Source organism: Chelonia mydas, chromosome 1 (assembly GCF_015237465.2).
Source record: "Chelonia mydas isolate rCheMyd1 chromosome 1, rCheMyd1.pri.v2, whole genome shotgun sequence".
Taxonomy (NCBI): Eukaryota; Metazoa; Chordata; order Testudines; family Cheloniidae; genus Chelonia; species Chelonia mydas.
In genome coordinates, this window is record NC_057849.1 from 323886535 (window position 1) to 323908267 (window position 21733).

The following is a 21733-nucleotide window of genomic DNA, read 5'->3' on the forward strand; positions in this document are numbered from 1 at the left end:
CCACTTTAACTCAGGCAGTAATCCTCCCAGTTTGCAATGTGGATACAGGCAAAGACATAATGAAATCTAATGGCTGGAAACTGAAGCCATACAACTTCAAACTGGAAACAAAATGCACATTTTTAATGGGTAATTAACCATTAGAACAATTTATCAAGAAATGTGGTAGAGTCTCGATCATCTGACAATTTTAAATCAAGATTGGTTGTCTTTCTAAAGTATTTGCTGTTGTTCAACCCCAAATTATTGAACTTGATGCAGGAATTACTGAGTGAAATTCTCTGGCCTTTGTTATGCAGGAGGTCAGATTTGATTATCACAACAGTAACAGTTCCTTCTGATTTTAAAAATCTATGAATTCCTGGATTACAGCTGCTCAGAAAATGGAATTTGAATCTTGGAAGGAATTCTTGCATTTTGATATTTTTTCCATTCCAAATTAGAACAAAAAGCCCAAACTTACAAAATTTCCTGCAGCAAAAAAAGTAAAAATTAAAAAAAAAAGCCAATTCAGGACCATTGAAACATTTCATTTTGATAATGTTGAATAAAGTAATTTATACATAAAAATTATTTGATAATGCTGAATCATTTTGATAATGCTGAAACAATTAATATATGAAAGTTTAACTTAAATGGTAAAATCAAAATTAAACATATCAAAAAATGACCAATCATTTTGACTTTTTCTATCAAAAATGTAATTGAAATTGACATAGTCCCATAAAATGTTTTGATTTTGATTAAACTGCATTTTTCAACAGAAAACTATTCTGTCAGGAATTTTTCAGCCAGCTCAACCATAGACTCCTCACAATACCCCAATATTATCACTAAGCCCTTCCTACAGTCTATGTTCCCTTTCATACAGGAAATAATAGTAGTCAGTTAAGGGCCAGATTCACCAGTATGCTCTGGCTGCTTTGTGTTCCTCTGGTGATGCAAAGTAGCTGCTGCACCTGCAAGCTTTATTTAACTGGTCAGTATGCTCCAGCTGTTTTGCATAGCTCTAGCGTTCTGCAAAGTAGCCAGAGCATGATAGTTAGTGGCTGTGGCCCTAAAAGTCAACAACAGATTGATATTTCATGTCTGCAACTCATTAGAGAGGTCTCGTTGGGTAGCATTTTTAATGTCTTTCTGGTTTTATCTTCATGCATGGTATTTTTAAATAAAAAAAAATCCCAGGCAAAAACCTATGTTCATTTGGAGTTAAGAATTTAAAATAAGGTCATCTAGAGCAGAATTAAGGATGTTTTGGTGCTTCAGCTGTTTATTTCTATACTTTAACGAGTCTGTGTTTCTTTGCATTTAACCCTGACTCTGAAGTTCTTGGGTTTATAATGCCCGCTTTGGGAATAATTACAAAAGCTCTAAATATTGCTGTATTCTTAAATTACCGGTACATGTTCTCACTTTAATGCAGTTCCTGTCTCGGAATATTCATTACAGTGTTGTGAATTTAGGGTGACCAGATGTCCCGATTTTATAGGGACAATCCTGATTTTTGGGTCTTTTTCTTATATAGGCTCCTATTTCCCTCCACCCCCGTCCCGATTTTTCACACTCGCTGTCTGGCCACCCTATATGGGCTGGCAAGCTCCACTGGAAGAAAGAGACTCCATCACTCAGACCTAGTCCAAGCCTCACTCCTGAGCATGGAGGGTTTTGCTTTGTGAGTTTCCATGAGACGATTAAAGAACCTCCCTCATTCACCGGCTTCTCATCAGCCTGGGACATAGCCCAGGGCGGACTACAGCTCCCGGCGTGCACCGCTCATCAGGCATTACACCCTGGGACGTGTAGTCACTACAGCGAGCCGCACCCCTCTTCACACTGAGCTTGCCTCTCTCCGCTGACTTCCCCTACATTTTTCCCCCTGCTCGCTTTAGTGGTCCCTCCCAAAGTTCCATGCAGAGCGCTTCGGGAAGGTCCTATCCAGGGGAACCTGAGGGGGGAGGAGAATAAAGGGAGGGACGGCCGGTGACTGATGTTCTGTACAACCAATCACAGAGAAGCTATTGAACAAATAGCCAATGGTAGGAGCCGGGGGTGGGGTCGGGCTCTTAGTGCGGGATTAGAAAATGCTGAGTGGCCGCTCCCGCGCCTGCGCGGGAGGAGGGGGGTGGGGGTTGGTATCGTCGTGTCCCTTCTCTGAGCGTGTCGGTGGTGGCGGCGGCTGCAGGGACTGCTGTGGGGAGGGGCGAGCGGCCGGAGGCAGGATGGAGAAGGCGGCCGGGTGGCGCTGAGCCGGGGGGAAGTTGTGTGAGGGGAGGCTTCGGGACTGGGGGAGGCGGGCGGCCTGAGAGAGCCGGGGCGGCGGCGGGGATCGTGTGGGGGCGGCCGGGGCTCGGGCTCCGGCTCGGCAGGCAGGATGGAGCAAGAGGACATCCTGAGGAAATTCATCCAGCGCGTCCAGGCCATGAAGGACACGGACCACAATGGGGACGACAACTTCGCCAGCGACTTCATGGTGAGGGGGGTGGGAGCGCTCAGCTCCCGTCGCTGCCTGGGGGCAGGGGAGAGGGTCCCGTGTGGGCTGGGCAGGAGAAGCGGGCGGAGAGGAGATGGGTGGGGTGTGTATGGGGCGGGGGGGGGGGGGGGAGGTGTAGCATCCCCCTGCGTGAGCTGCCATTGTAGCCCCCTCAGCCCGTGTCCTAAGCTCTCCTGTTGTGTAACCCGGAGCCGGGACGTTGCCCCAGCTCCGGTTTGAGGGAGCGGGCGCTGGCCTGCAGCTTCTCGTGTAAGGGCTGCTCTTGCGCTCCCCAGCCGGAATCCTTCTTTGGGAGGAGGTAGGAGAGTGGATACCCTCCAGTGCCTTCTCGCTAACCACGTCAGTCTGCTATTGTCGCGGCAGCCCAGAACCGCCTCTCCTGAACCCAGGCGCTTTCCTGAGGCGATAAGGAGGGTCCTCGGTACTCTCGGTGCGGGTGCTGTCTTGTTCCTTTCCAGGATATGCCTTTGTGGCCTCTTCTGTCGGCGATAGTGGGGGGTCATAATGGCCACTTTGGGTAGTCTGGCATCTTCTGCCTTCAGTTATTTGTCTTTGTAACCCCCTTTTGATCCTTTCCGAGAAAATATGGTAGGTGTGTTCTTGGAGGCTAGCATCTTTCCCTCAACTCCCCCTCCCACTGCAACCCCTAGGCTGTATCGCTCATCCTCTCTTCCTTTGAGATCACTTCACCAGCAGCCTTCCTGTAGCCTGTGTCTGCATGTGCATACAGGGGGAGAGGGGATACAATCTAGAGCCAGGTTTATTCACTGTTTGTTTGGTTTTTTTAATCTGTTTTTCCTTATTCTGACGCTTAAAATGCTTGAAATGATTTGATCAGCTGAGTGGGTGATCTGAGCCGGGAACAATGGACGTCATTAGGTGGATATGTCAGTGTGACTTTAAATGTTGTTTAAACATCTAATATGAAATATAACTTAACCTGGTTTTGGGGCGGTGGGTTAGCAGACCGCATGTACAATATGCGGCTGTAGCCTGTTGAATAACCCGGTGGGGTTTAGAATAAAAATGTATGTACTTTTAGTCTTTTTAGATCTCATTCTGATAATAGTCTGGGAACAAAAAAATCTGGACGTAAATGTCACATCAGGGATTGTCTAAAATGTGGGGAGGAGGCTGTGGATATTGTGCAAGACTCAGGGCGTTGGGAGCACTTTCAGGTCTGAGGAATGGAAGAGGAAGTGGACTTTGGGAAGTAACTATTTCATACAGGGTGGGCAGGGCCGGGATGGGAAACAAGAATACCATTTGGAAAAGATTTTACTGAGCCTGGTCCACTGAACTAGCCATACAAATAGGGAAGGAAGGAGGAAACCACATGTAAACCAAAAATGATTTAAGAGGTATAAATTCTTAGTTTGCTTTACTTTCCTTGCAAATTACATTAAGATGTAGCCTTAAATCTATTGGACTCCAATCCTTTTAATCTGTTTAAATTAATCTTGAAAATACGAGTAATTAAAGGAACTCCTGTTTAACACACAGACTGACATCCAGTTACATTATGCTGGTAAGGCTGACCATTGTTCTAAGTAAAGGAAGTGTATGTATGTGTATATATTAAAAAAACAGAAATGGAAAAAATATGTAAACTGAATGCTTTAAACAGGGTTGGATTTAGCCTTTTTACAGAGCAAATATGTGACAATATAAGAACTCCTGTATTTTATAGCTACAATTTTGCTATTTCATATTTGATCTGGCAGCCCAGAATTAAAGTTGCAGTATACTAAGGGATACCAACCTAAAATACATATGTAGTAATGTTTTTTACTTACTATTACAAGTAACATTTAGGTTATTAAGAAAGATTTGAAAACTTTTCTGTTGTGCATTTATTTGACAGCACTCTGTGTAATTAATGTTGCTATTTTCAGCTGTGTAGTTGGTGGTCTTCCTCTGTTTTTATGGAACTTACACATAGCCACAAGCATGGAAAACCTTTATAAAAAAATGTTGTTGTAAAACCAAAAATTTGCTGAAAACTGAAGGGCAGGTGTGCTACCTGAAAGAACTCTTAGGCCTTCAGGAGAGTGTGGGGTGGGAGAGACTAGATTCAAAGTTCCTGATGTCCTTTTTAACATTTTCTGTTTGTAACTCAACTGCACGTTTCTATTTCTGGGGAGAAAAAAAAAACCTTTGAATAATATGTTAAAGGAGAGTTGGGGAGCCAGAATATTGTAGTTAAAGTATTCTAGTACTATACTGAAGGACTTTTCTTTCATGTTTCTGTTTCACAAGCAGATGTAGAAGGGTCTGACCACAAGAATGCAAACCGTCTTTATAAGTAGTTTATCATTGTATGGCTACTGCATTTTTGCCACTCCTATTTTACGTAGCAACATTAAAGCTTCTGTCTTTGAGATTTTGAGGGAATGGAGAAGGGTGAAGAGGAGGTGGTGAGAGAAACTAATGGGAGAAATAGTCTCTCCTCCTCTGCATCGTCTCTCCTTATCTTTAAAACTGAAGGAGTGGTTTTTTGTTTTTGTTTTTTGGGGGTGGGGTGGGGGGAGGCAGTGCCTTCACATTTAAGGACAGGAAGTACTGTTGGTGCTAAGCAGTGGCAAGTTGATGGAAAAAGAATTGCTGTTACTCATCACTCCGCTTCCAAGCCGAAGTGGAGTCTACAAATAGGAGTGGAGTGGTGGATGAGTGCAAATGAAGAGAGTTCTTTCTTTTCATGTCTTAGTTCTTCCCATAGATGATGATTATAGTGGCCTATTTTAGTTTATTCAATCAAGGTTAAAAAGACTTGCTACTTTATAGATAGGTGTCAGGGATTTGTTGGGAGGAGAAGTTAAGGAAGATGATGTGGCTATATGATCGATTTAACTAATAATCTACTAATCATCCTGGATGTATATGACGTTAAAAGGCAAAAATGTTAATAAATTCGACAGCCTAATAATGCTGCTGATATAACTGAAAATCCATTGGAAGGGTGAAACTAGAATGTAGTATGACTAATGGAACAGATAGGTGCAATATAAGATGATTGACCTTAGAATCATAGAAATGGAAGGGATCTGGAGAGGTCATCTAGTCCTGCCTTGAGTGCAGGGGATTGGACAAGTATTATCTAGACCATCCCTGACAGGTGTTTGTCCAACCTGCTCTTAAAAATCCCCAATGATGGAGATTCCACAAGCTCCCTAGGCAATTTATTCCGGTGCTTAAGCACTCTGACGGTTCGGAAGTTTTTCCTAATGTCCAGCTTAAACCGCTCTTGCTGCAATTTTATCCGACTGCTTCTTGTCCTATCCTCAGAGGTGAAGAAGAGCAATTCTTCTCCTTCCTCCTTATAACAACCTCTTATGTACTTGAAAACTGTTATGTCCCCTTTCAGTCTTCTCTTCTCCAGACTAAACAAACCCAGTTTTTTCAATCTTCCCTCATAGGTCATGTTTTCTAGACCTTTAATCATTTTTGTTGCTCTTCTCTGGACTTTCTCCAATTTGTCCACATCTTTCCTGAAATGTGGCACCCAGAACTGGACACAGTACTCCAGTTGAGGCCTACTCAGCACGGAGTAGAGCGTAAGAATTACTTCTCATGTCTTGCTTACAGTACTCCTGCTAATACATCCCATAATTATGTTTGCTTTTTTTTACAACTGCGTTACACTGTTGACTCATATTTAGCTTGTGATCCACTATGACCCCCAGATCCCTTCCTGCAGTACTCCTTCCTAGGCAGTCATTTCCCATTTTGTATGTATGCAACTGATTGTTCCTTCCTAAGTGGAATATTTTGCATTTGTCCTTCTTGAATTTCATCCTATTTACTTCAGACCATTTCTCCAGTTTGTCCCTATCATTTTGAATTTTAATCCTATCCTCCAAAGCACTTGCAACCCCTCCCAGCTTGGTATTGTCCGCAAACTTTAAGTGTATTCTCTATGCCATTATCTGAATCATTGATGAAGATATTGAACAGAACCGGACCCAGAACTGATCCCTGTGGGACTCCACTTGTTATGCCCTTCCAGCATGACACTGAACCACTGATAACTACTCTCTGGGAATGATTTTCCAACCAGTTATGCACCCACCTTATAGTAGCTCCATCTAGGTTGTATTTCCCTAGTTTGTTTATGAGACGGTCATGGAGACAGTATCAAAAGCCTTACTAAAGTCTAGATATACCATATCTACCGCTTTCCCCCCTATCCACAAGGCTTGTTACCCTGTCAAAGAAAGCTATCAGGTTGGTTTAGGGTAGTGGTAGCCAGAGAGCAAGTGTGAAAAATCGGGATGGGGGTGTGGGGTAATAGGAACCTGTGTAAGAAAAGCCCCAAATATTGGGACTGTCCCTATAAAATTGGGACATCTGGTCACCCCAGGTTGGTTTGACATGATTTGTTCTTGACAAATCCATGCTGACTGTTGTTTATGACCTTATTATCTTCTAGGTGTAGGAATACAAGGAATACTTACGAGGTATGATATAATCCAGGTGTCATTGGCTAGTCTTTTACAGAGAGAACCAAATCCATTCTGACAGAAGTAAATGAATTTGATTTTGATAATCATGCTTCCAAGTACAAAAAGTGCCAGTACTTTATTAGCAGATCGCTTGTCAAGTGTTTCGTATGTACAGTCTAGCTGTAAGTGAACAGTGTTACTCAGCATTGTTTATTGAAAAGAGTAAGCTTGCTTGCTGCTGTACAAACATGGAAAGCATGGCCTAATCCTTGGTTTCTGCAAAGTATGTGTGTGTAGTATGTGTGAGAGAGAGGTTGAAGGTCAAAGCTTCCTATGGCAGTGGTGTAAACAATATTTTGTGGGTTATAATTGAAAGACCTCAAGAAGTAAGAATTTTGGTTGGTTGGTTTTTGTTCTTTTTTTCTAGTTATGGCAGCAGCTTAAACAGATTTTCTATTGATTCCTTATGTAGTGCACTTGGCAAAGAGTGTGTGTGTTTAGCGTATCGTTCATGCCATCAACTTAGATTGCCATAACTGTAGGATCATTCAGTCTGACTCAAAATAACAAATGAAATATGAATGATGTATGGCAGTTAGCACTCAAGCATCTGAGTAAGTCTCTTGCTAATCTGTTACCGTATTTTAGCAGAATTGGTAAAGGTATCAGAAGTAAAAAAAAAAAAAAAAAAAAGTTATGATTATCTGGGTAAAACAGCACTTACACATGACAGATGTTTTATTTTTTGGCCCTGATTTGGCATTGAGTTCTGCGCAGGTAGGCCCATGTGTCTGCACAGAATTCCTTGCGATGCATGTTCAGGGTCTCTTTTGTAGATTAAAGGTGGCAAAATCACCATAGTTTTGATACACTTATTGTCATAAATTCACAGTAAGTGAAACAGACTGTCTAAACCATCAAACTTGTAAAAAAAATTTCCCTAAATACAGGGATCTGTATGTAGTTACAAGATAAATTATACATTACATGCAGTTTCATATATTTTTGTACTGTGCAATTAGATCATTACTACAACTAACTGAAATAGCTTACCTTCAATGTAGAGTCAAATTCAGGATTTCCTAGCAGCTTGTGCAACCCAATTCGATTATGAGATTGCTCAGATTGTAAGTTAATGAAAATTTTGTCATATCTTAAGAAAGAAGTATTAAATGGAGTGTTGATTTGAAATCAAGACAATAAAAAAAAATTTGCTTCTGGTGGTATACCAGCTTCTTAGTCTCCTTGCCATTTTCTGTGTTCACAATCATCTGTTCCTATTCTTAAATGTTTTTTCTTCCCTATTGCTTTGTGAAACACCACATAAACAAAAGGGGAAAGTTACTGACTATATAGGGGTAACAGATCTTTCAATTCCAGGTGGAGACCCCTATATAGCCTTTCTTCTAACTTTAGATATTACTCTTAAGAAAAGTAGACAAAAAACATTGTTAGACAGAAATAATATTTTGATATCCTTCTAACAAATCACAATGCAAGAATACTCAAATACATGAATAAAGATTGTGTGCATTGATAAACAAATTCAGTTTAAATACAGTAGAATGTCTATTTTACAAACTGGGGATTAAGGAGTTCATAAAATAAAGACGTTCATAAAGCTGAAAATTGCAGAAGGTATGGTTTATAAGTTTCAGCATGTTGCACTGCATCACTTTCTTCTTGGTCTTCAAACCATTGCAAACTGATTTCCAGTGTACTGAAGGCACTGGAATGTTAAGGGATGTTAACTTGTCCTTCATCAACATCACTTTAGTTATGTGATCTCCATCCCACTCCTACCCCATCAGGGAAAAATGATTCATATAATGTTTGTCTGTAAGATTGGTGTTTGTGAAATTGAGGTTCTACTGTACTGTGTAAGTTCCATAACAGAAGAAAATAATGCAAGTGATCTGCTAAAAATAAGTTTGGCAACACTTTTCTGGCAAGACTGTCTTAATATTAATTTGCTTCTATTGGGAACTTTTTGGTGCCAGATACAGCTGATGTACCTCTCAACTGTTTTTTTCAAATTAAGCGTGCAGTTATGTAGTTTGGAAGCTTACCAGAAAAGCATTATGAGTAGTTTGTGTCCAAAAGATAAACTTCTAACTGTTCTGTTTAGACAAAGAAGTAGTTGACGATTTTTTTTAATTCTTAAGAATACAGTAACTCCTCACTTAATGTTGTAGTTTATGTTCCTGAAAAATGCGACTTTAAGTGAAACGATGTTACACGAGTCCAGTTTCCCCATAAGAATCAATATAAATGGGGGGGGGTTAGGTTCCAGGGAATTTTTTTTGCCAGACAAGACTATATTTTTTACACACTTTTATTTACACATTTTTTATTTATACACACACAAACACAGTATAAGTTTTAAACAAACAATTTAATACTGTACTCAGCAATGATGATTGTGAAGCTTGGTTGAGGTGGTGAAATCAGAGGGTGGGATATTTCCCAGGGAATGCCTTCATGCTAAATGATGAACTAGCAATTGGCTGAACCCTCAGGAGTTAACTCGTTGTTAAGGTAGTCTCACACTCTACATGGCAGCAGGAATGGAGGGAGGGGAGACAGCATGGCAGACAGACGCACACACTGTGTGTGTGAGAGAGAGATGTGTATTTCCTTTGTAAGTACTGCTGACCCACTCTTAAGTACACTGTCTTGTTAAGTTAATCAGCAAGCTGAGACCACAGCTGCTGCCAGGAAGCTCAGTCTGTTGTGTGTCCCCCTGCTCTATGGAGATGGGGTAGCGGGGTGCAGGAGCAAGGGGGAGGGGGACACCCTGACATTAGGCCCCCCCCGCACAGCAAGTAGGAGGCTCCTGGGAGCAGCTCCAAGGCAGAGGGCAAGAGCAGCACATGGCAACGGGAGGAGGGAGAGCTGAACTGCTGGTAATTGATAGCCTGCTGGGTGACTGCTGCACAGGGAACTTAGGGGAGCGGGGAGCTGATAGGGAGGCTGTCGGTCCACCCTGGTTCCAAGCCCCCACCAACTAGCTGCAATGGGCTGCTCTTCCTGCAAGTAGTGGACTAAACAGGAGGCTGTCAAGTGACCTTATAAGGCAGCATTGCGCAACTTTAAACGAGCATGTTCCCTAATTGATTAGCAATGAAACAACGTTAATCAGGATGACTTCAAGTGAGGCGTTACTGTACATGAGATGACAAATTCAAGGATTCAATTCCTTCTGAGCAGGTTTCATGTTAATAATATTTAGGGTTAAATATAAATGTACAAAGCTGCTTCTCTGTTTTTCTCATGTGGACTTGCATAAGCTACATGTTGAATTTCAACAGAATTAACTTTAACCTATTAAGAAGGCTTTAGCAGAGAGAAGATGTTAAAAAACAGATTCATTACTTTTTATCCTTTGTGCTTTATCTAAGAGTGGTTAACACATTCTCTATATCTAGCAGGTATAAGTCAAAATCAGATATGACCAAACACTGTAACTGTCTTGGTACTAAAAAAGGGCTCAAACTTGTAAGGTGCTGAGCACTTTCATCTCCCTCTGAGTTCAATGAAAATTGAAGGCATCCATTACCTTGCAGGAACTGACCCGTAATTATATTACATAACTGATAATTTTAACAAACTTTATTCTTACAGTTCTAATAAGCCATGTGCAGTTTTATTATTTGTAAGTGTACATCAAGTGTGTCTAAACTTGGAGGGCCAAAAATTTGACCTACTTTGACCCATATTGAAGGACTTGCCTTCAATGTTTCCTCAGGTACTAAATCCTCCTGTTTTGGGGGTTAGGCAAAGTGTCTATTTTGGGCCTTTCCTAAGACTATGTAAATACACCATCACATGTAATCTCACTCTGATTAGTATGGTCTCATAAGAGAGAAGTGTCCTGTTGAGATAGGTTGGATACTTCTATGAATTGCATTTTAGTATTTAAACATGACTTCTGTTACTAAGTTGTTTTTAAATTAACATTTCTGTCAAAACTCTTTCCAGTCTGACACACCTTTTGGTTGTAATTCAGCTAAAGTTTCATTATGAACAATTTTAATAGGAAAGGCCAGCCATAACATGAGCAGTTGTAAGGGTCTCTTTGCTAGAAATGTTCATAAACTTTTACTTCTGTCTGCAACAATATGATTGAATAATAGTTTCAATAACTCTTACATTAGGGGTATCTGAAGCTTTGTGGAATGGTGGTATTTTTTTTAAACATTGCTTATAAAATATAATTTTCAGTGGACAGTCCTTTCATTTATATATTCCGTTTCAGTGAAATTAGAAGGAAATCATTGCTGTGGCTATTGTTTCAGAGATGTACAGATGTGACTTTTGATGGGGGGCTGAGTGACAAGCAGCCAGGAAGCTGCTGTGGTGGACCCCAGTTATCTTGTGTTAGCATATACTGCATGACATCATTAAATTAAATCTTGCTTAACATTACCATGTAAAATCTTGTGATTGCTGGTCAAAACTGTATAATAGCTATTTAAGGCAAGAAGAAAAACAGCAGCAGATCTCACACAACTTAAAGGTTTTTATCACATAAGTGATACAAGAATATGTTCTGTGTGTTTAAATCTTTAAAGAAAGTGGGAAAGTCTAACTATTTTGTTTTCACATACCAAGGTTTTGCTCTTTGTGAAAAAGTTTTGTGATCTTGCTAATTTTGCAGGATCAATGACAAAATGTAGACTTATCTGTCAGTAGGTGACATACCAGCATATTTAAGTAGATCATCTCAGATGTAAGAGAAATATACAATATTCCCTGTGACCCCAGTCAAGCAAGGTGCTTCAGCATATGCTTTAATTTTAAGCACATGGTAAGTGCCTTGCTGGATTGGGGCTTATAGTGGGTAATGTCAGTGGGAAGTCAGCAACTTTTATGTAGCTTTATTACATTGTTGCAGAAATACTTTATCAGGATCAGTTTGTAGAGCTTATTTTTCTTGCAGTAAATGTCAAGTCAAAATCCTGGCAAACTGTATAATTGAGGATTGCTTAATCCGAACATTAATTTGTGAAATATGTACAATTTAACCTAATTTTGAGTAGTGCGTATAGCTGTGCTAATGTTGGGGGGGGGGGTGTGTTGTTATTTGTAAGCGTATGCATCCGATGAAGTGAGCTGTAGCTCACGAAAGCTTATGCTCAGATAAATTGGTTAGTCTCTAAGGTGCCTCTAGTACTCCTTTTCTTTTTGTACCTCTATAGTTAACAAGGTACGCGACAAACTAAGCACACAGTAATAAAGACATGTAATCGTGACATATTAATGGATCTAACAGAATCCTTGTTGAACTTATTTTTTCGCTTCTTGGTATCTTCCTTTCATCTAGGATTGGTGGGTGCTGAGGGGCAAAATGATGGAGATTGTACTGCATCAGTTTGTGCTTTACCTGTTATGTGATGGGGAATCTCGATACTGGGAAAAAAAAAAACAGTAGTAATGCCTGACTTGGTGCAGTCATTCTAGGTTGTTCAGATAAGGAAAAAGTGAATGTGTCGGAAAGGCAAAATGGCAGCCGTAGCCTGAGTTCATGTTTGCAGAACTCCACTATCATTTGACTTCCAACTCATTTTCTTCTTGGTCTTCTCCTGAAGTAGCCCAGCATGCTGAAATGTCTCTTAGATTTGTGTGCGGTAATTGCCACTTTTGTCTTTGAGGGAATTTTTGAGTTGGAAGTTAGCCAATACTCTTAGGAGAAAGTATGTTTAAACAGGCAAAAAGACAAACTCAACCACCGAACTTTTCAATAGCAACAGGCTTTGTTAAGCAGGGGAAGGGACAGATAGTGATCTGGCTTGGGAGACTTGTCTCCTTGCCTCCCTACCCCATTTGTGCTATAAATTGATCGCATTACTTCCTTAAAGATAATTTCATTTGTGGTAAGCAAGTTATGAGGTGGAGCAGATATTTATGAAGTTATTGGGAGGTGAAGGATCTTCAATTCAACAGGTTAATCATTAATATTTGGAGGATTTTCTTACCATGCTGTATTAGGAGAACATCATCAGACAGATACTTAAATTGTGTTATTTAACTAAAACAATGTTATGTATTCTGGATTTTTTTTCTTCAACAGCAAACATATTTTAACAAAACAAGCGTATGAATTTTTGAAGTTTTAAAATCAGGTTTGTTTTTGTTAAAATTGTTAACTAAAATAGTTAGATGAAATATTTAAAAAAAACACCCACAAAAATTAAATCGACTGTCAGCCAAGGTCAACATGAGAAACTTAAAATATTGGCTTCTACAGCTAACTCAGTCGTCTTCACCTTCATCATCTTGTTTGTTCATAATCTGGAAAAGCAAGCTGTTTTGCTTTTTCAGGTCCCAAACAATTTCTCAGTTTGGAATGAATTAGTCCAAAAGAAGAAAATATTCTTTCCTCACCATCAGAAAAAACTACTGCTGTTAAAAGTGAAATTATCACTTCAACAGTCTCTGAATCCAAGTGCTTAAGTGACTTCCACCAGTTCACTGGTGTGACTTTCTTTAAAACATCATTGTAGGGAGCCAGGGTGGCTCCCCTCCGAACCAGAGGGTAAAGAGCCACTCTTTCAGCCTGAGTGGGCGGGGCCAGGCCAAGCTTCCGCCAATCCCCGGAAGGGGAAGGGTGGGACAGGAAGTACAAAGGGTGGGGCCCTCTGCCCAGTGAAGAGAGCACCAGGGAGGGAGACACACAGGCTGCTGGCTGCTCCCTCGCGATCCTGTTGCTGACCCAGGCGAAGCCCTGGGCAAGGAGGAGCCTGACCGGGAGGAAGGCCTGTGGCAACCAGGGCTGCCAGCCGCTGAATACGCAGAGGACCTGGAGGGGCCTGACTGCAGCCCGGGCCAGTGTGAGTCCGATACCGAGGGGGAGCGGGAGTGGCCCGCAGCGGAATACCCGGACGAGATGGAGGGACCGGAGCTGCCCGCAGCGGGATACCCGGAGGAGATGGAGGGACCGGAGCGACCCGCCTGAGAAACCGGGTAGGAAGTAGCCCAGGGGCCGAACTACACTGTGGGGTGGGTGTGTTTGGTCAGTGGGCGCGGACGGCCCCGCTGACCCAGCGGCGGGACTTTCGCCTCCCGCCACTGTCAGGGCCCTGGGTTGGAACGCAGTGAAGTTGGGTGGGCCTGCGTTCCCCCACCCCAGCGCTCCCCTGCCCGAGGGGCGCGCTACTGACTCTTGCCGGCGCTCCCCTGCCCGAGGGGCGCGCTACTGACTCTTGCCGGCGCTCCCCTGCCCGAGGGGCGCGCTACTGACTCTTGCCGGCACACCTTCCTCGTTAATTCCCCAACGCCCGGAAGGTGTGGCTGAGGCCTGCCACAGAGACCATAGCTCTCCATCTCCCCTAGGGGCTCGGAGGACTGACCGACACCTGTCACAATCATCAACAAACATATATTTCTTGAATGGTTCTTATTCCCAGACTGGGTCTCTTTTACAGCCTGCTGCCATTATAGGTTTTCCCTTCTAGTGAGAGAATGGTATGGTAGATCTCAAATCAATGAGGGCTACACTCAAAGACCTCAAGACTTCTGGAATATGCTGCTCAAACAGTTTCACTTTTGTTTCTACTGCCTGTCCCTCCCTTCTCACATTTATCTCCAGACTTCTTCTCCTTGTCCAGATCTGTTCCACCCCCAACAATCTTCTATTCATTGAACTTTTTGAAACTTTGCACTTTTAGAGAGAGGTAAGGGATTGACGCTGTGTACAGAAATTTGCAGAGGGACAATAGGGTTGGGGCTGAGGCCTGTTTCTCACCTCTCTATATATTTATGTATTTAAAATATTTTTGTTATTAACCAGCATTTTATCTCTGGAGAGACAAATCCTCAGTTTGAGAACTGCAAAACTAAGCATCTCTGATGGTATCTTGTAGACTGAGCACTGAGTTCCATTGGATAGATAGAAAAATTAACCTAAATTACCTATACAGAAGCTCCTGGAACCCCATAAGATAGGGTCCCTAATCCATGAACTATTGGCACTCCTTTACAAAACTTTTTGTAAACATTACATGACTATATTCTGTCATACTGTAGAATTAGAATTTATAATCCCTATTCCATGATGAGATATCTTTGAGCTATAATGCTTTTTAATTTAAACTATCTTTAGATAGGTTTTTGCTCAAAGTGTTTTATCAAAGAAATCAGATTTTAAATTTTAAAAAAATCAATTAAAAAAAAATAATTGATTTTTATTCACCCCTGCTACCTGGCCACACCTCCGCCTAACAGCTGTGTGAGGGGGATGTTGCCGCTTCCAGGAAGCCCCACAGGTAAGCCCTGCCCAGAGCCTGCCTCACCCCATCCTGTGCCCTAATCCCTTGCTCCCTCCCACACCCAAACTCTGCTGCTAGGGTGGGGAGGTGCAGAGCCCGGTAGGGAGCCTGCCGGCCCCACCAACCCTAGCACCTGTGGGGGCCCCCGGCCAGCACCCTCCCACCCCCACAAGGTTTTAGTCACCCGTCTTTTTAGTAAAAGTCATGGACAGGTCACGGGCCATGAATTTTTGTTTACTGTCTGTGACTTGTACTAAAAATACCCGTAACTAAAACATAGCCTTAATTATTCACACTTCACAACCCTTATTGAGCAAGGCCTCATGCAGCTGCTCTCGGGGTTTCACTCATCCCCATTTACAGATAAAGTAACTGAGAGCCACAGAGGTAAAATAAGGTCAGTTTTGACAGAGCTGGGATTAGAACTCTGGGTAAAAATTTCAAAAGTGCCTTATTGAGGTAAGAGCTCATATAACAATTTCAAAAGTGAATTATGCATTGAGGAGGCTTGGTCTACACTTACACCTGCATAGCTATGTTGGTCAGGGGTATGAAAAAACCACACCCATGACTAACATAGGGCTATCCTGACACAACCCCGCAATGTAGATGCAATTACGCTGACGGAAGCATTCTTTTAGCATAGCTAATGTTCAGTGAGGTGGTGTTATGACACTGGCAGAATAACACCTTCTGTTGGTATTCGCTGCTTCTGCACTAGGGCGCTATCCTGACATGGTTTTGCCAGCATATGCTAGTCTATAGTGTATATGTAGTGTAAATTTAATTGCAAGTCAATGGGACTTAGGTTCTTAAGTCGGTTAGGCACTTTTGAAATGGTTACCCTAGGTCCATAGTATGCCAAAAGCAAGCACTTTTGTCGGTAAAACTTTTGTTGGTCAGGGAAGTTTTTTTTTTTTTTTTTTTCACACCCCTGACTGACAAAAGTGCTGGTGTGGACAGCGCTATGTCAGCAGGAGACACTCTCTTGCTGACGTAGCTACCACTGCTCGTTAGTTGTGGTTTGTTTATACCTGCGTGAGAGCGCTCTCCGGCCGACATAGAGCGGCAACATGGGAGACCTTCCAGTGGCACAGCTGCAGTACAGCTGTGCCGCTTTAAAGTCCATAGTGTAGACATAGCCTTAGCCACACTGCCTCTCAGATACATTATGCCTAATCTGTCCCTGGCAATCTTCTGTAAAATGGAGCATTCTTGCATACCTAACACTCCACAACAATGAAACATGCAGATGAATCAGAATGCCTTTAACTGCATGATAACCTATTTGAGGATGTGGTTATGAAGTTGAGCTGGTACTCAGGAGAAATGGGTTCTCTCCCTGCTTCTGCCACAAACATCCAATATGATGTTAAGCAAGTACTTAAACCAAACCTTTCAGATTTGACCACTGATTTATAGTCTTTTGTAATCTTGTTTTGCAAATTAAGGTTTGCTTTTTAAACATTTCAACTAAATGGATCACAGTTTACACAGCATTTAGCATTTTGACAGTTACATCATAAACACATTTGTGTATTAAACAAATTTACTGTTAGTCCCGTGCTACCCATCTTTGAAGTTCCTGCCAGTTAGTCTTTTAGAGGTTGATCTGGGGTACTACATATTTTTACATTTTCTCAGGAAAATAATAATTTCTTCTCTTTTAGTAAATGAATACAAACTAAAAACATCAGTTTGACCCTCTCTATGTCCTTCTTGTCTTTGAAATTAGTGCCCTATGTATAAGTACATAAACATTACTATGGGGGAGGGAATGGACTGTGTCATTTCCACTTAACCCCTACGCACAACTTGAGAAACAAGGAAATTCCCACAGAAGGGAGTTAGTTATAAACCTGTTTAAAGGACAACACTTTTCCACACAAACTCTTTAAAGCAAGGAAATATCCAGTTAAAGTATCTTTTTAAAACATTTTAATCCCTCCTCATCACATTTAATGTGTTTGCTGATGAAAGACTCTTCAATTCTAAAGTCCTGCACACCACATTCCTCATGATCATGTTAGGATAAAAAAAACCTTCTCACTTCTGTATGAGAAAAATTGACATTGTACACTTAATCTAATGGACATGTATTGTTAATGGTTTTTATAATTTTTTTATTTACGTTCCTCTCTATGAAAGACCCACTCAGATTAGAAAAACTGACTACAAGGTGCTGTCAGATGCACAAAGTAAAACTGAAAAATAAAGAAACTTTCTTTAATGTTAGTTACCATCTGTTACATCCAATGTATTTTAACTTAGTTATAAGTAAGTGATTTTACAAAAAGAATTTGTTAGATGTGATGTATTGCAGTCAAAATATTCAAGTTAAGATGAATATTTAACTTTAGACTGGAGCCCTGGAGAGTCATAGAAATCCTCTTATCTTCTCCATGTTATCATTCATGTTAACCAAGAAACTAAGTACTGCCAAGCTTTCATCTCTGCTCTTCTACAGCTGTGCAGTTTTATATAATTACATTCATATAGTCTGTAAATTCTTCTGTATCAAAACAAGAAGCTTAGGAATTGCAGTTCCCTGTTTGATTCTCCTGGAAAGCCTAAAACCTCTCTGGATATCATGAGGGAGGGAGGCTAGTTGGATTTATTGAATAATTATTGAAAAACTGTTTTTTCAGTAAATGAAATGGGCTACTAAAAGGTGGCAGTGATGCTTACTGCAAAATTAGTGTATGCTGAATCCTATAAATCATGTTGTCAGGCTGAATATTTCACTGATTCTATAGATTAATATTTATCAAACTCATTGGTGGCTAATTCTATAACAATACACAATCTCTTCAGGGAGGATTTACATTTGCTCACCTGCATATCAGTGATGATACTAAGCACTATAGCATTTTTTGGTCATCTCTCTCCTCCCCCTCCCTCACCACCTCAAAAAAACCAACCAAACAAAAAAAAAAACTACCTACATCTTGGACTTCTGGTAATGTGTTCTAGCCCAGCATTTTAACAAGTGATAAACTCATTTTTCTAACACTCTGGTAATACAGACAGTATGCTTACTGCTGTCTTCAGGTATGCATGGTCTTTCAGTATGCACAGTAGAATTGCAGTTCTGTTCACAGCAAAGCATTTGACATCTGGTAGACTACTGACAGCAGGTCATATAGACAGATCTGGAAAAATTCACTTACCCAAGGTGAGTAAGATCCTGGGCAAGTGCAGTCATCTTTTGCAGAATGTAAGTTTTCATATTTAAAAAAATATTTTTTAGTACTTTGGAAGGTTATCTTCACAATCCTAACACAAACTGAGGTTAAACCAATACAGTGCTAAGTCTTTGGAGGACAGTTTCAGGAGGGCAGGTGAGAGTACAGCCATTAGTGGTGAAAAGGAGATGGTTCTAAGGTATGATGAGGCAATAAATAACTGATTGATTTGTGGAGAAGTAGAGCTGCATATGGACAAACAGTTAACTGCAAGATAAGTCATTTATCTACCAGAATTTTAGTCAGGCTGGTAAACTTTGCCTATATATATATAAGAATCTCGCAGGAGATAGATAGATATCTATCTCCTGCAAGATTCTTGTAAATCACCTGGGACTGGATCAAATTAATATTAAAATGGGATCCTTTTATTCTAGCATTTCTATCCCATTGTCCTTAGGTCTGACATGTCATTGTAATGCTTTATCCTCACCATAGTTTAGAGTTGGATTCAGTTTTAATGAATAAATTACTAATTGATGGCCACTAGCTTGGATTTTCATTCTGGGGTTTGGCCATCAAAACATATTTAGCAAACAGGAGGCGGTACTGTCACTTAAACACAATATAGTTATATGCTATGTTGCATGCTTAGTGTCCTCTTCATGATTGACTATGAAGTCTGTTATAGCTAACGTAGACTTGGAATTTAAAATTTATTAGCAACAAAATTGAGGACTTGAGCAATTATTTCTATTGATAGAAATATAACTAAATGTAGTCTGCTCATCAAGTAACAAATCTTCTGGCCAACATGAAGAGAAGAGGTGGATCCCAACTTTTGGTCCTTCAGGGCAGGGATTAACTTCAGGTATAGTCTTTACAACAGAATATATTCGCCATCTAACAAATAAACTGAAGGCAAATCACTGGCTTTCCCAATGATAATTTTATTGTTGGTGGTTCTCTTGATCATATTAACAGACAGAAAATGTAGATGTTTTTGGTTCTCTTCCCTCAAAATACTTTTTGGAAAGAGCTACCTTACAGTTTTCTTTTCTGTATGCTCACTGCAAACCCATACAACCAAGTACTGTCAGGGTGAAAGGGAACTTGCAGAGCTTGGGAGACCCATGGGTGAGAGCTCTGCTACTGTGCATTTCAGGAGGTGCACAACTGGGGAGCCCTGGTGACATGAATCTTCAGAAGCATACCCTTTATAAGCTCTAGGGCAGGAACCTTGATTCTCCAAAGCTTGAAGCTCCATTGGACAGGCTTCTTGTTCTGCAGGTATCTCCCACTCTCTAGTTCTCATAGGAAATTTGATGTATCAGTTGCATAAAGCTTTCAAAGTTGTAAGACTCTTACTGCTGAACCCAAACCCTCAGCCATGCTCCCTGCTTGTTGGGGATTTCCTATGCTTTGCAGAAGGAGATTTCTATTGCACATCTCCAGGGGGGACAGGAGGGAAGGGCCACTGCTGTAAAGCTTAGGAGGGGTGCCTTTGGTGAGAATAACTGCCCAGCGTTCATAAATTCAATCAGAGCAGAGGAGAGAGGTTGCTGTCACCCACTGATTCTTTTTGTGGGGGTTTAGTCCCCTATATATACCACTGGACCTCTACTTGCAAGTACCTGAAGCAGTTGTTCTTCTCCCCATATGGAATTCTTAAAGTGCACAGGAGGCATGCACCACTGTTATGGATCTCCACTTGCACACTCTTCTGCAAAACACGTTCCTACCTTCCTGCAGGATCTTCTGCTTGTATATTCTGGTTGTTGTATGTAAGTGTCTGTCTGGAAATAGCTCACTGATAACTCTCTCAATTCTGGTGTCAAACTTTGTACATTTGGTGTAGAAAATTTTTTAATGGATAACTCCTAATGGCTTCCATGGTATAACTTTAAACCTACATTATGCTAATAATTTGTTTTTAACTCCAAAAGTGTGAGCATGAAGTTTTTACACCCACATCTAAAAGTTTCAAGTATTAAGGAAGCCATATAGATTAGAGTTGGAGGAAATATTAGATACCAGCTCTAAAACTTCAGAAAGGAGTTACTTACCTTTTTGTAAATAAATATCTACTCCAAGTGGTGTATTCTGGGTCTGATAAACTTTCATACCTGATTAAGATTAAGATTAAATTTTGCTTTAACTGAAACCAAATGCAATTTTTATTTTGGTGTCTCTGCTAATACCTTCATAGTAAATATGGCAAACATACAATTTAAGACTTGAAAATAAAGTTTTTGTGATACTTATTTCAACTGAGAACACTTGGAAAACAGCACTTGAAATATTTTTATGTTGGAAATGTAGATCTCAGTAGTAAAGCTGGAACATAATTCTCAGTCTTACTATATAGTTGATGCATTTTGGCTAGATTCTAGTTAAATTTTCTGTGATGGACATGGGGCTGTTACGTAGTAATTTATTAATACACTGTTGGCCTGGTTATTGGGATTTTTACTGTATGACTATAATAGTTAAATCAACAGGCTGTTGGGAAATGTAGGCAGGTGAAACAATGACTCTCAGTAAGACACTTTTAGCAAACGCTTGGGGGTTGTTACAGGACAATGGGAGAGCCTTTGGCCCTGAGGGGAGAGGCTTGATCCCCCATTGAGCCTGTGGCACTGCACCCCATATTCTTCCGTGATATTATATGATTGACATAGTTATGATGTATTTTATGCAAAATAAGTCATGTGAGATGTCACTGGAAAGGTTATGGTTTGCTGAATATGATTATCCTATTGGTATGCATATATTTGGTATCCAAAGTTATGAATATTGACTCTGTATCCATTTCACATGTAGCTATTTTTGGGCAACACCTACCAGGTAAAATGCTCTTTCTAGATGTCTGGCTGGGAAGGGCGCATTTAGGTTAATGAGCCATTAGGAAGAAACAATAGGCCTTAGGAGAAGCTTATCTCCCACATGGTGAGCCTTCCTGTGAACACAACAAACAACCCTGTGGGGGATGGCTGCTGTGACTCTACAGGGACATGTGACCAGGTCACCTGGTGCTGTACTCCATCTTGGGGTGTCAGTATTTTTTCACTGATTGGTGTGGGAACCAAGTTTTGAAACAAAGGGTTTCCGACATATGCAAAAGCTATATAAGGAAGGGGAGTGACTTCATCTAGGTTCTTCACTGACTCCCACCCAAGAAGACTCCTGGAAACACCTGAGGAGCAAAGACTGAACTGGGGGAAGTGCTGGACTTAAGGATTTTTAGCCTGTGAATGGAACACCTGGGATTCCAAGCTGTAAGCAAGTGCAGCTTGCCCTTTAAGAATCTGCAGCCTGCTTGTATCATCACTTAGGGTGAGAATC

General features: G+C 41.0%; 1 protein-coding gene across 8 annotated transcripts in view; it reads left to right on the plus strand.

The window, feature by feature from the left end:
• Window positions 1–2055: 2055 nt before the first annotated feature.
• The window catches only part of PTPN12 (protein tyrosine phosphatase non-receptor type 12), a 151628-nt gene continuing 131950 nt past the window's right edge, over window positions 2056–21733 (plus strand). For 6 of the 8 annotated variants that reach the window (XR_006292467.1, XM_043552101.1, XM_037889214.2 and 3 more), the window contains exon 1: window positions 2112–2470. Coding sequence is in view for 6 of the 8 variants with exons in the window: in XM_043552101.1 (XP_043408036.1) it covers window positions 2372–2470 (99 nt within the window). In the remaining 2 variants the exon portion in view is untranslated. Of the gene's footprint in view, window positions 2471–21733 lie in introns of all 8 variants that reach the window. The other 2 variants (XM_037889213.2, XM_043552113.1) reach the window with 2 other exon arrangements.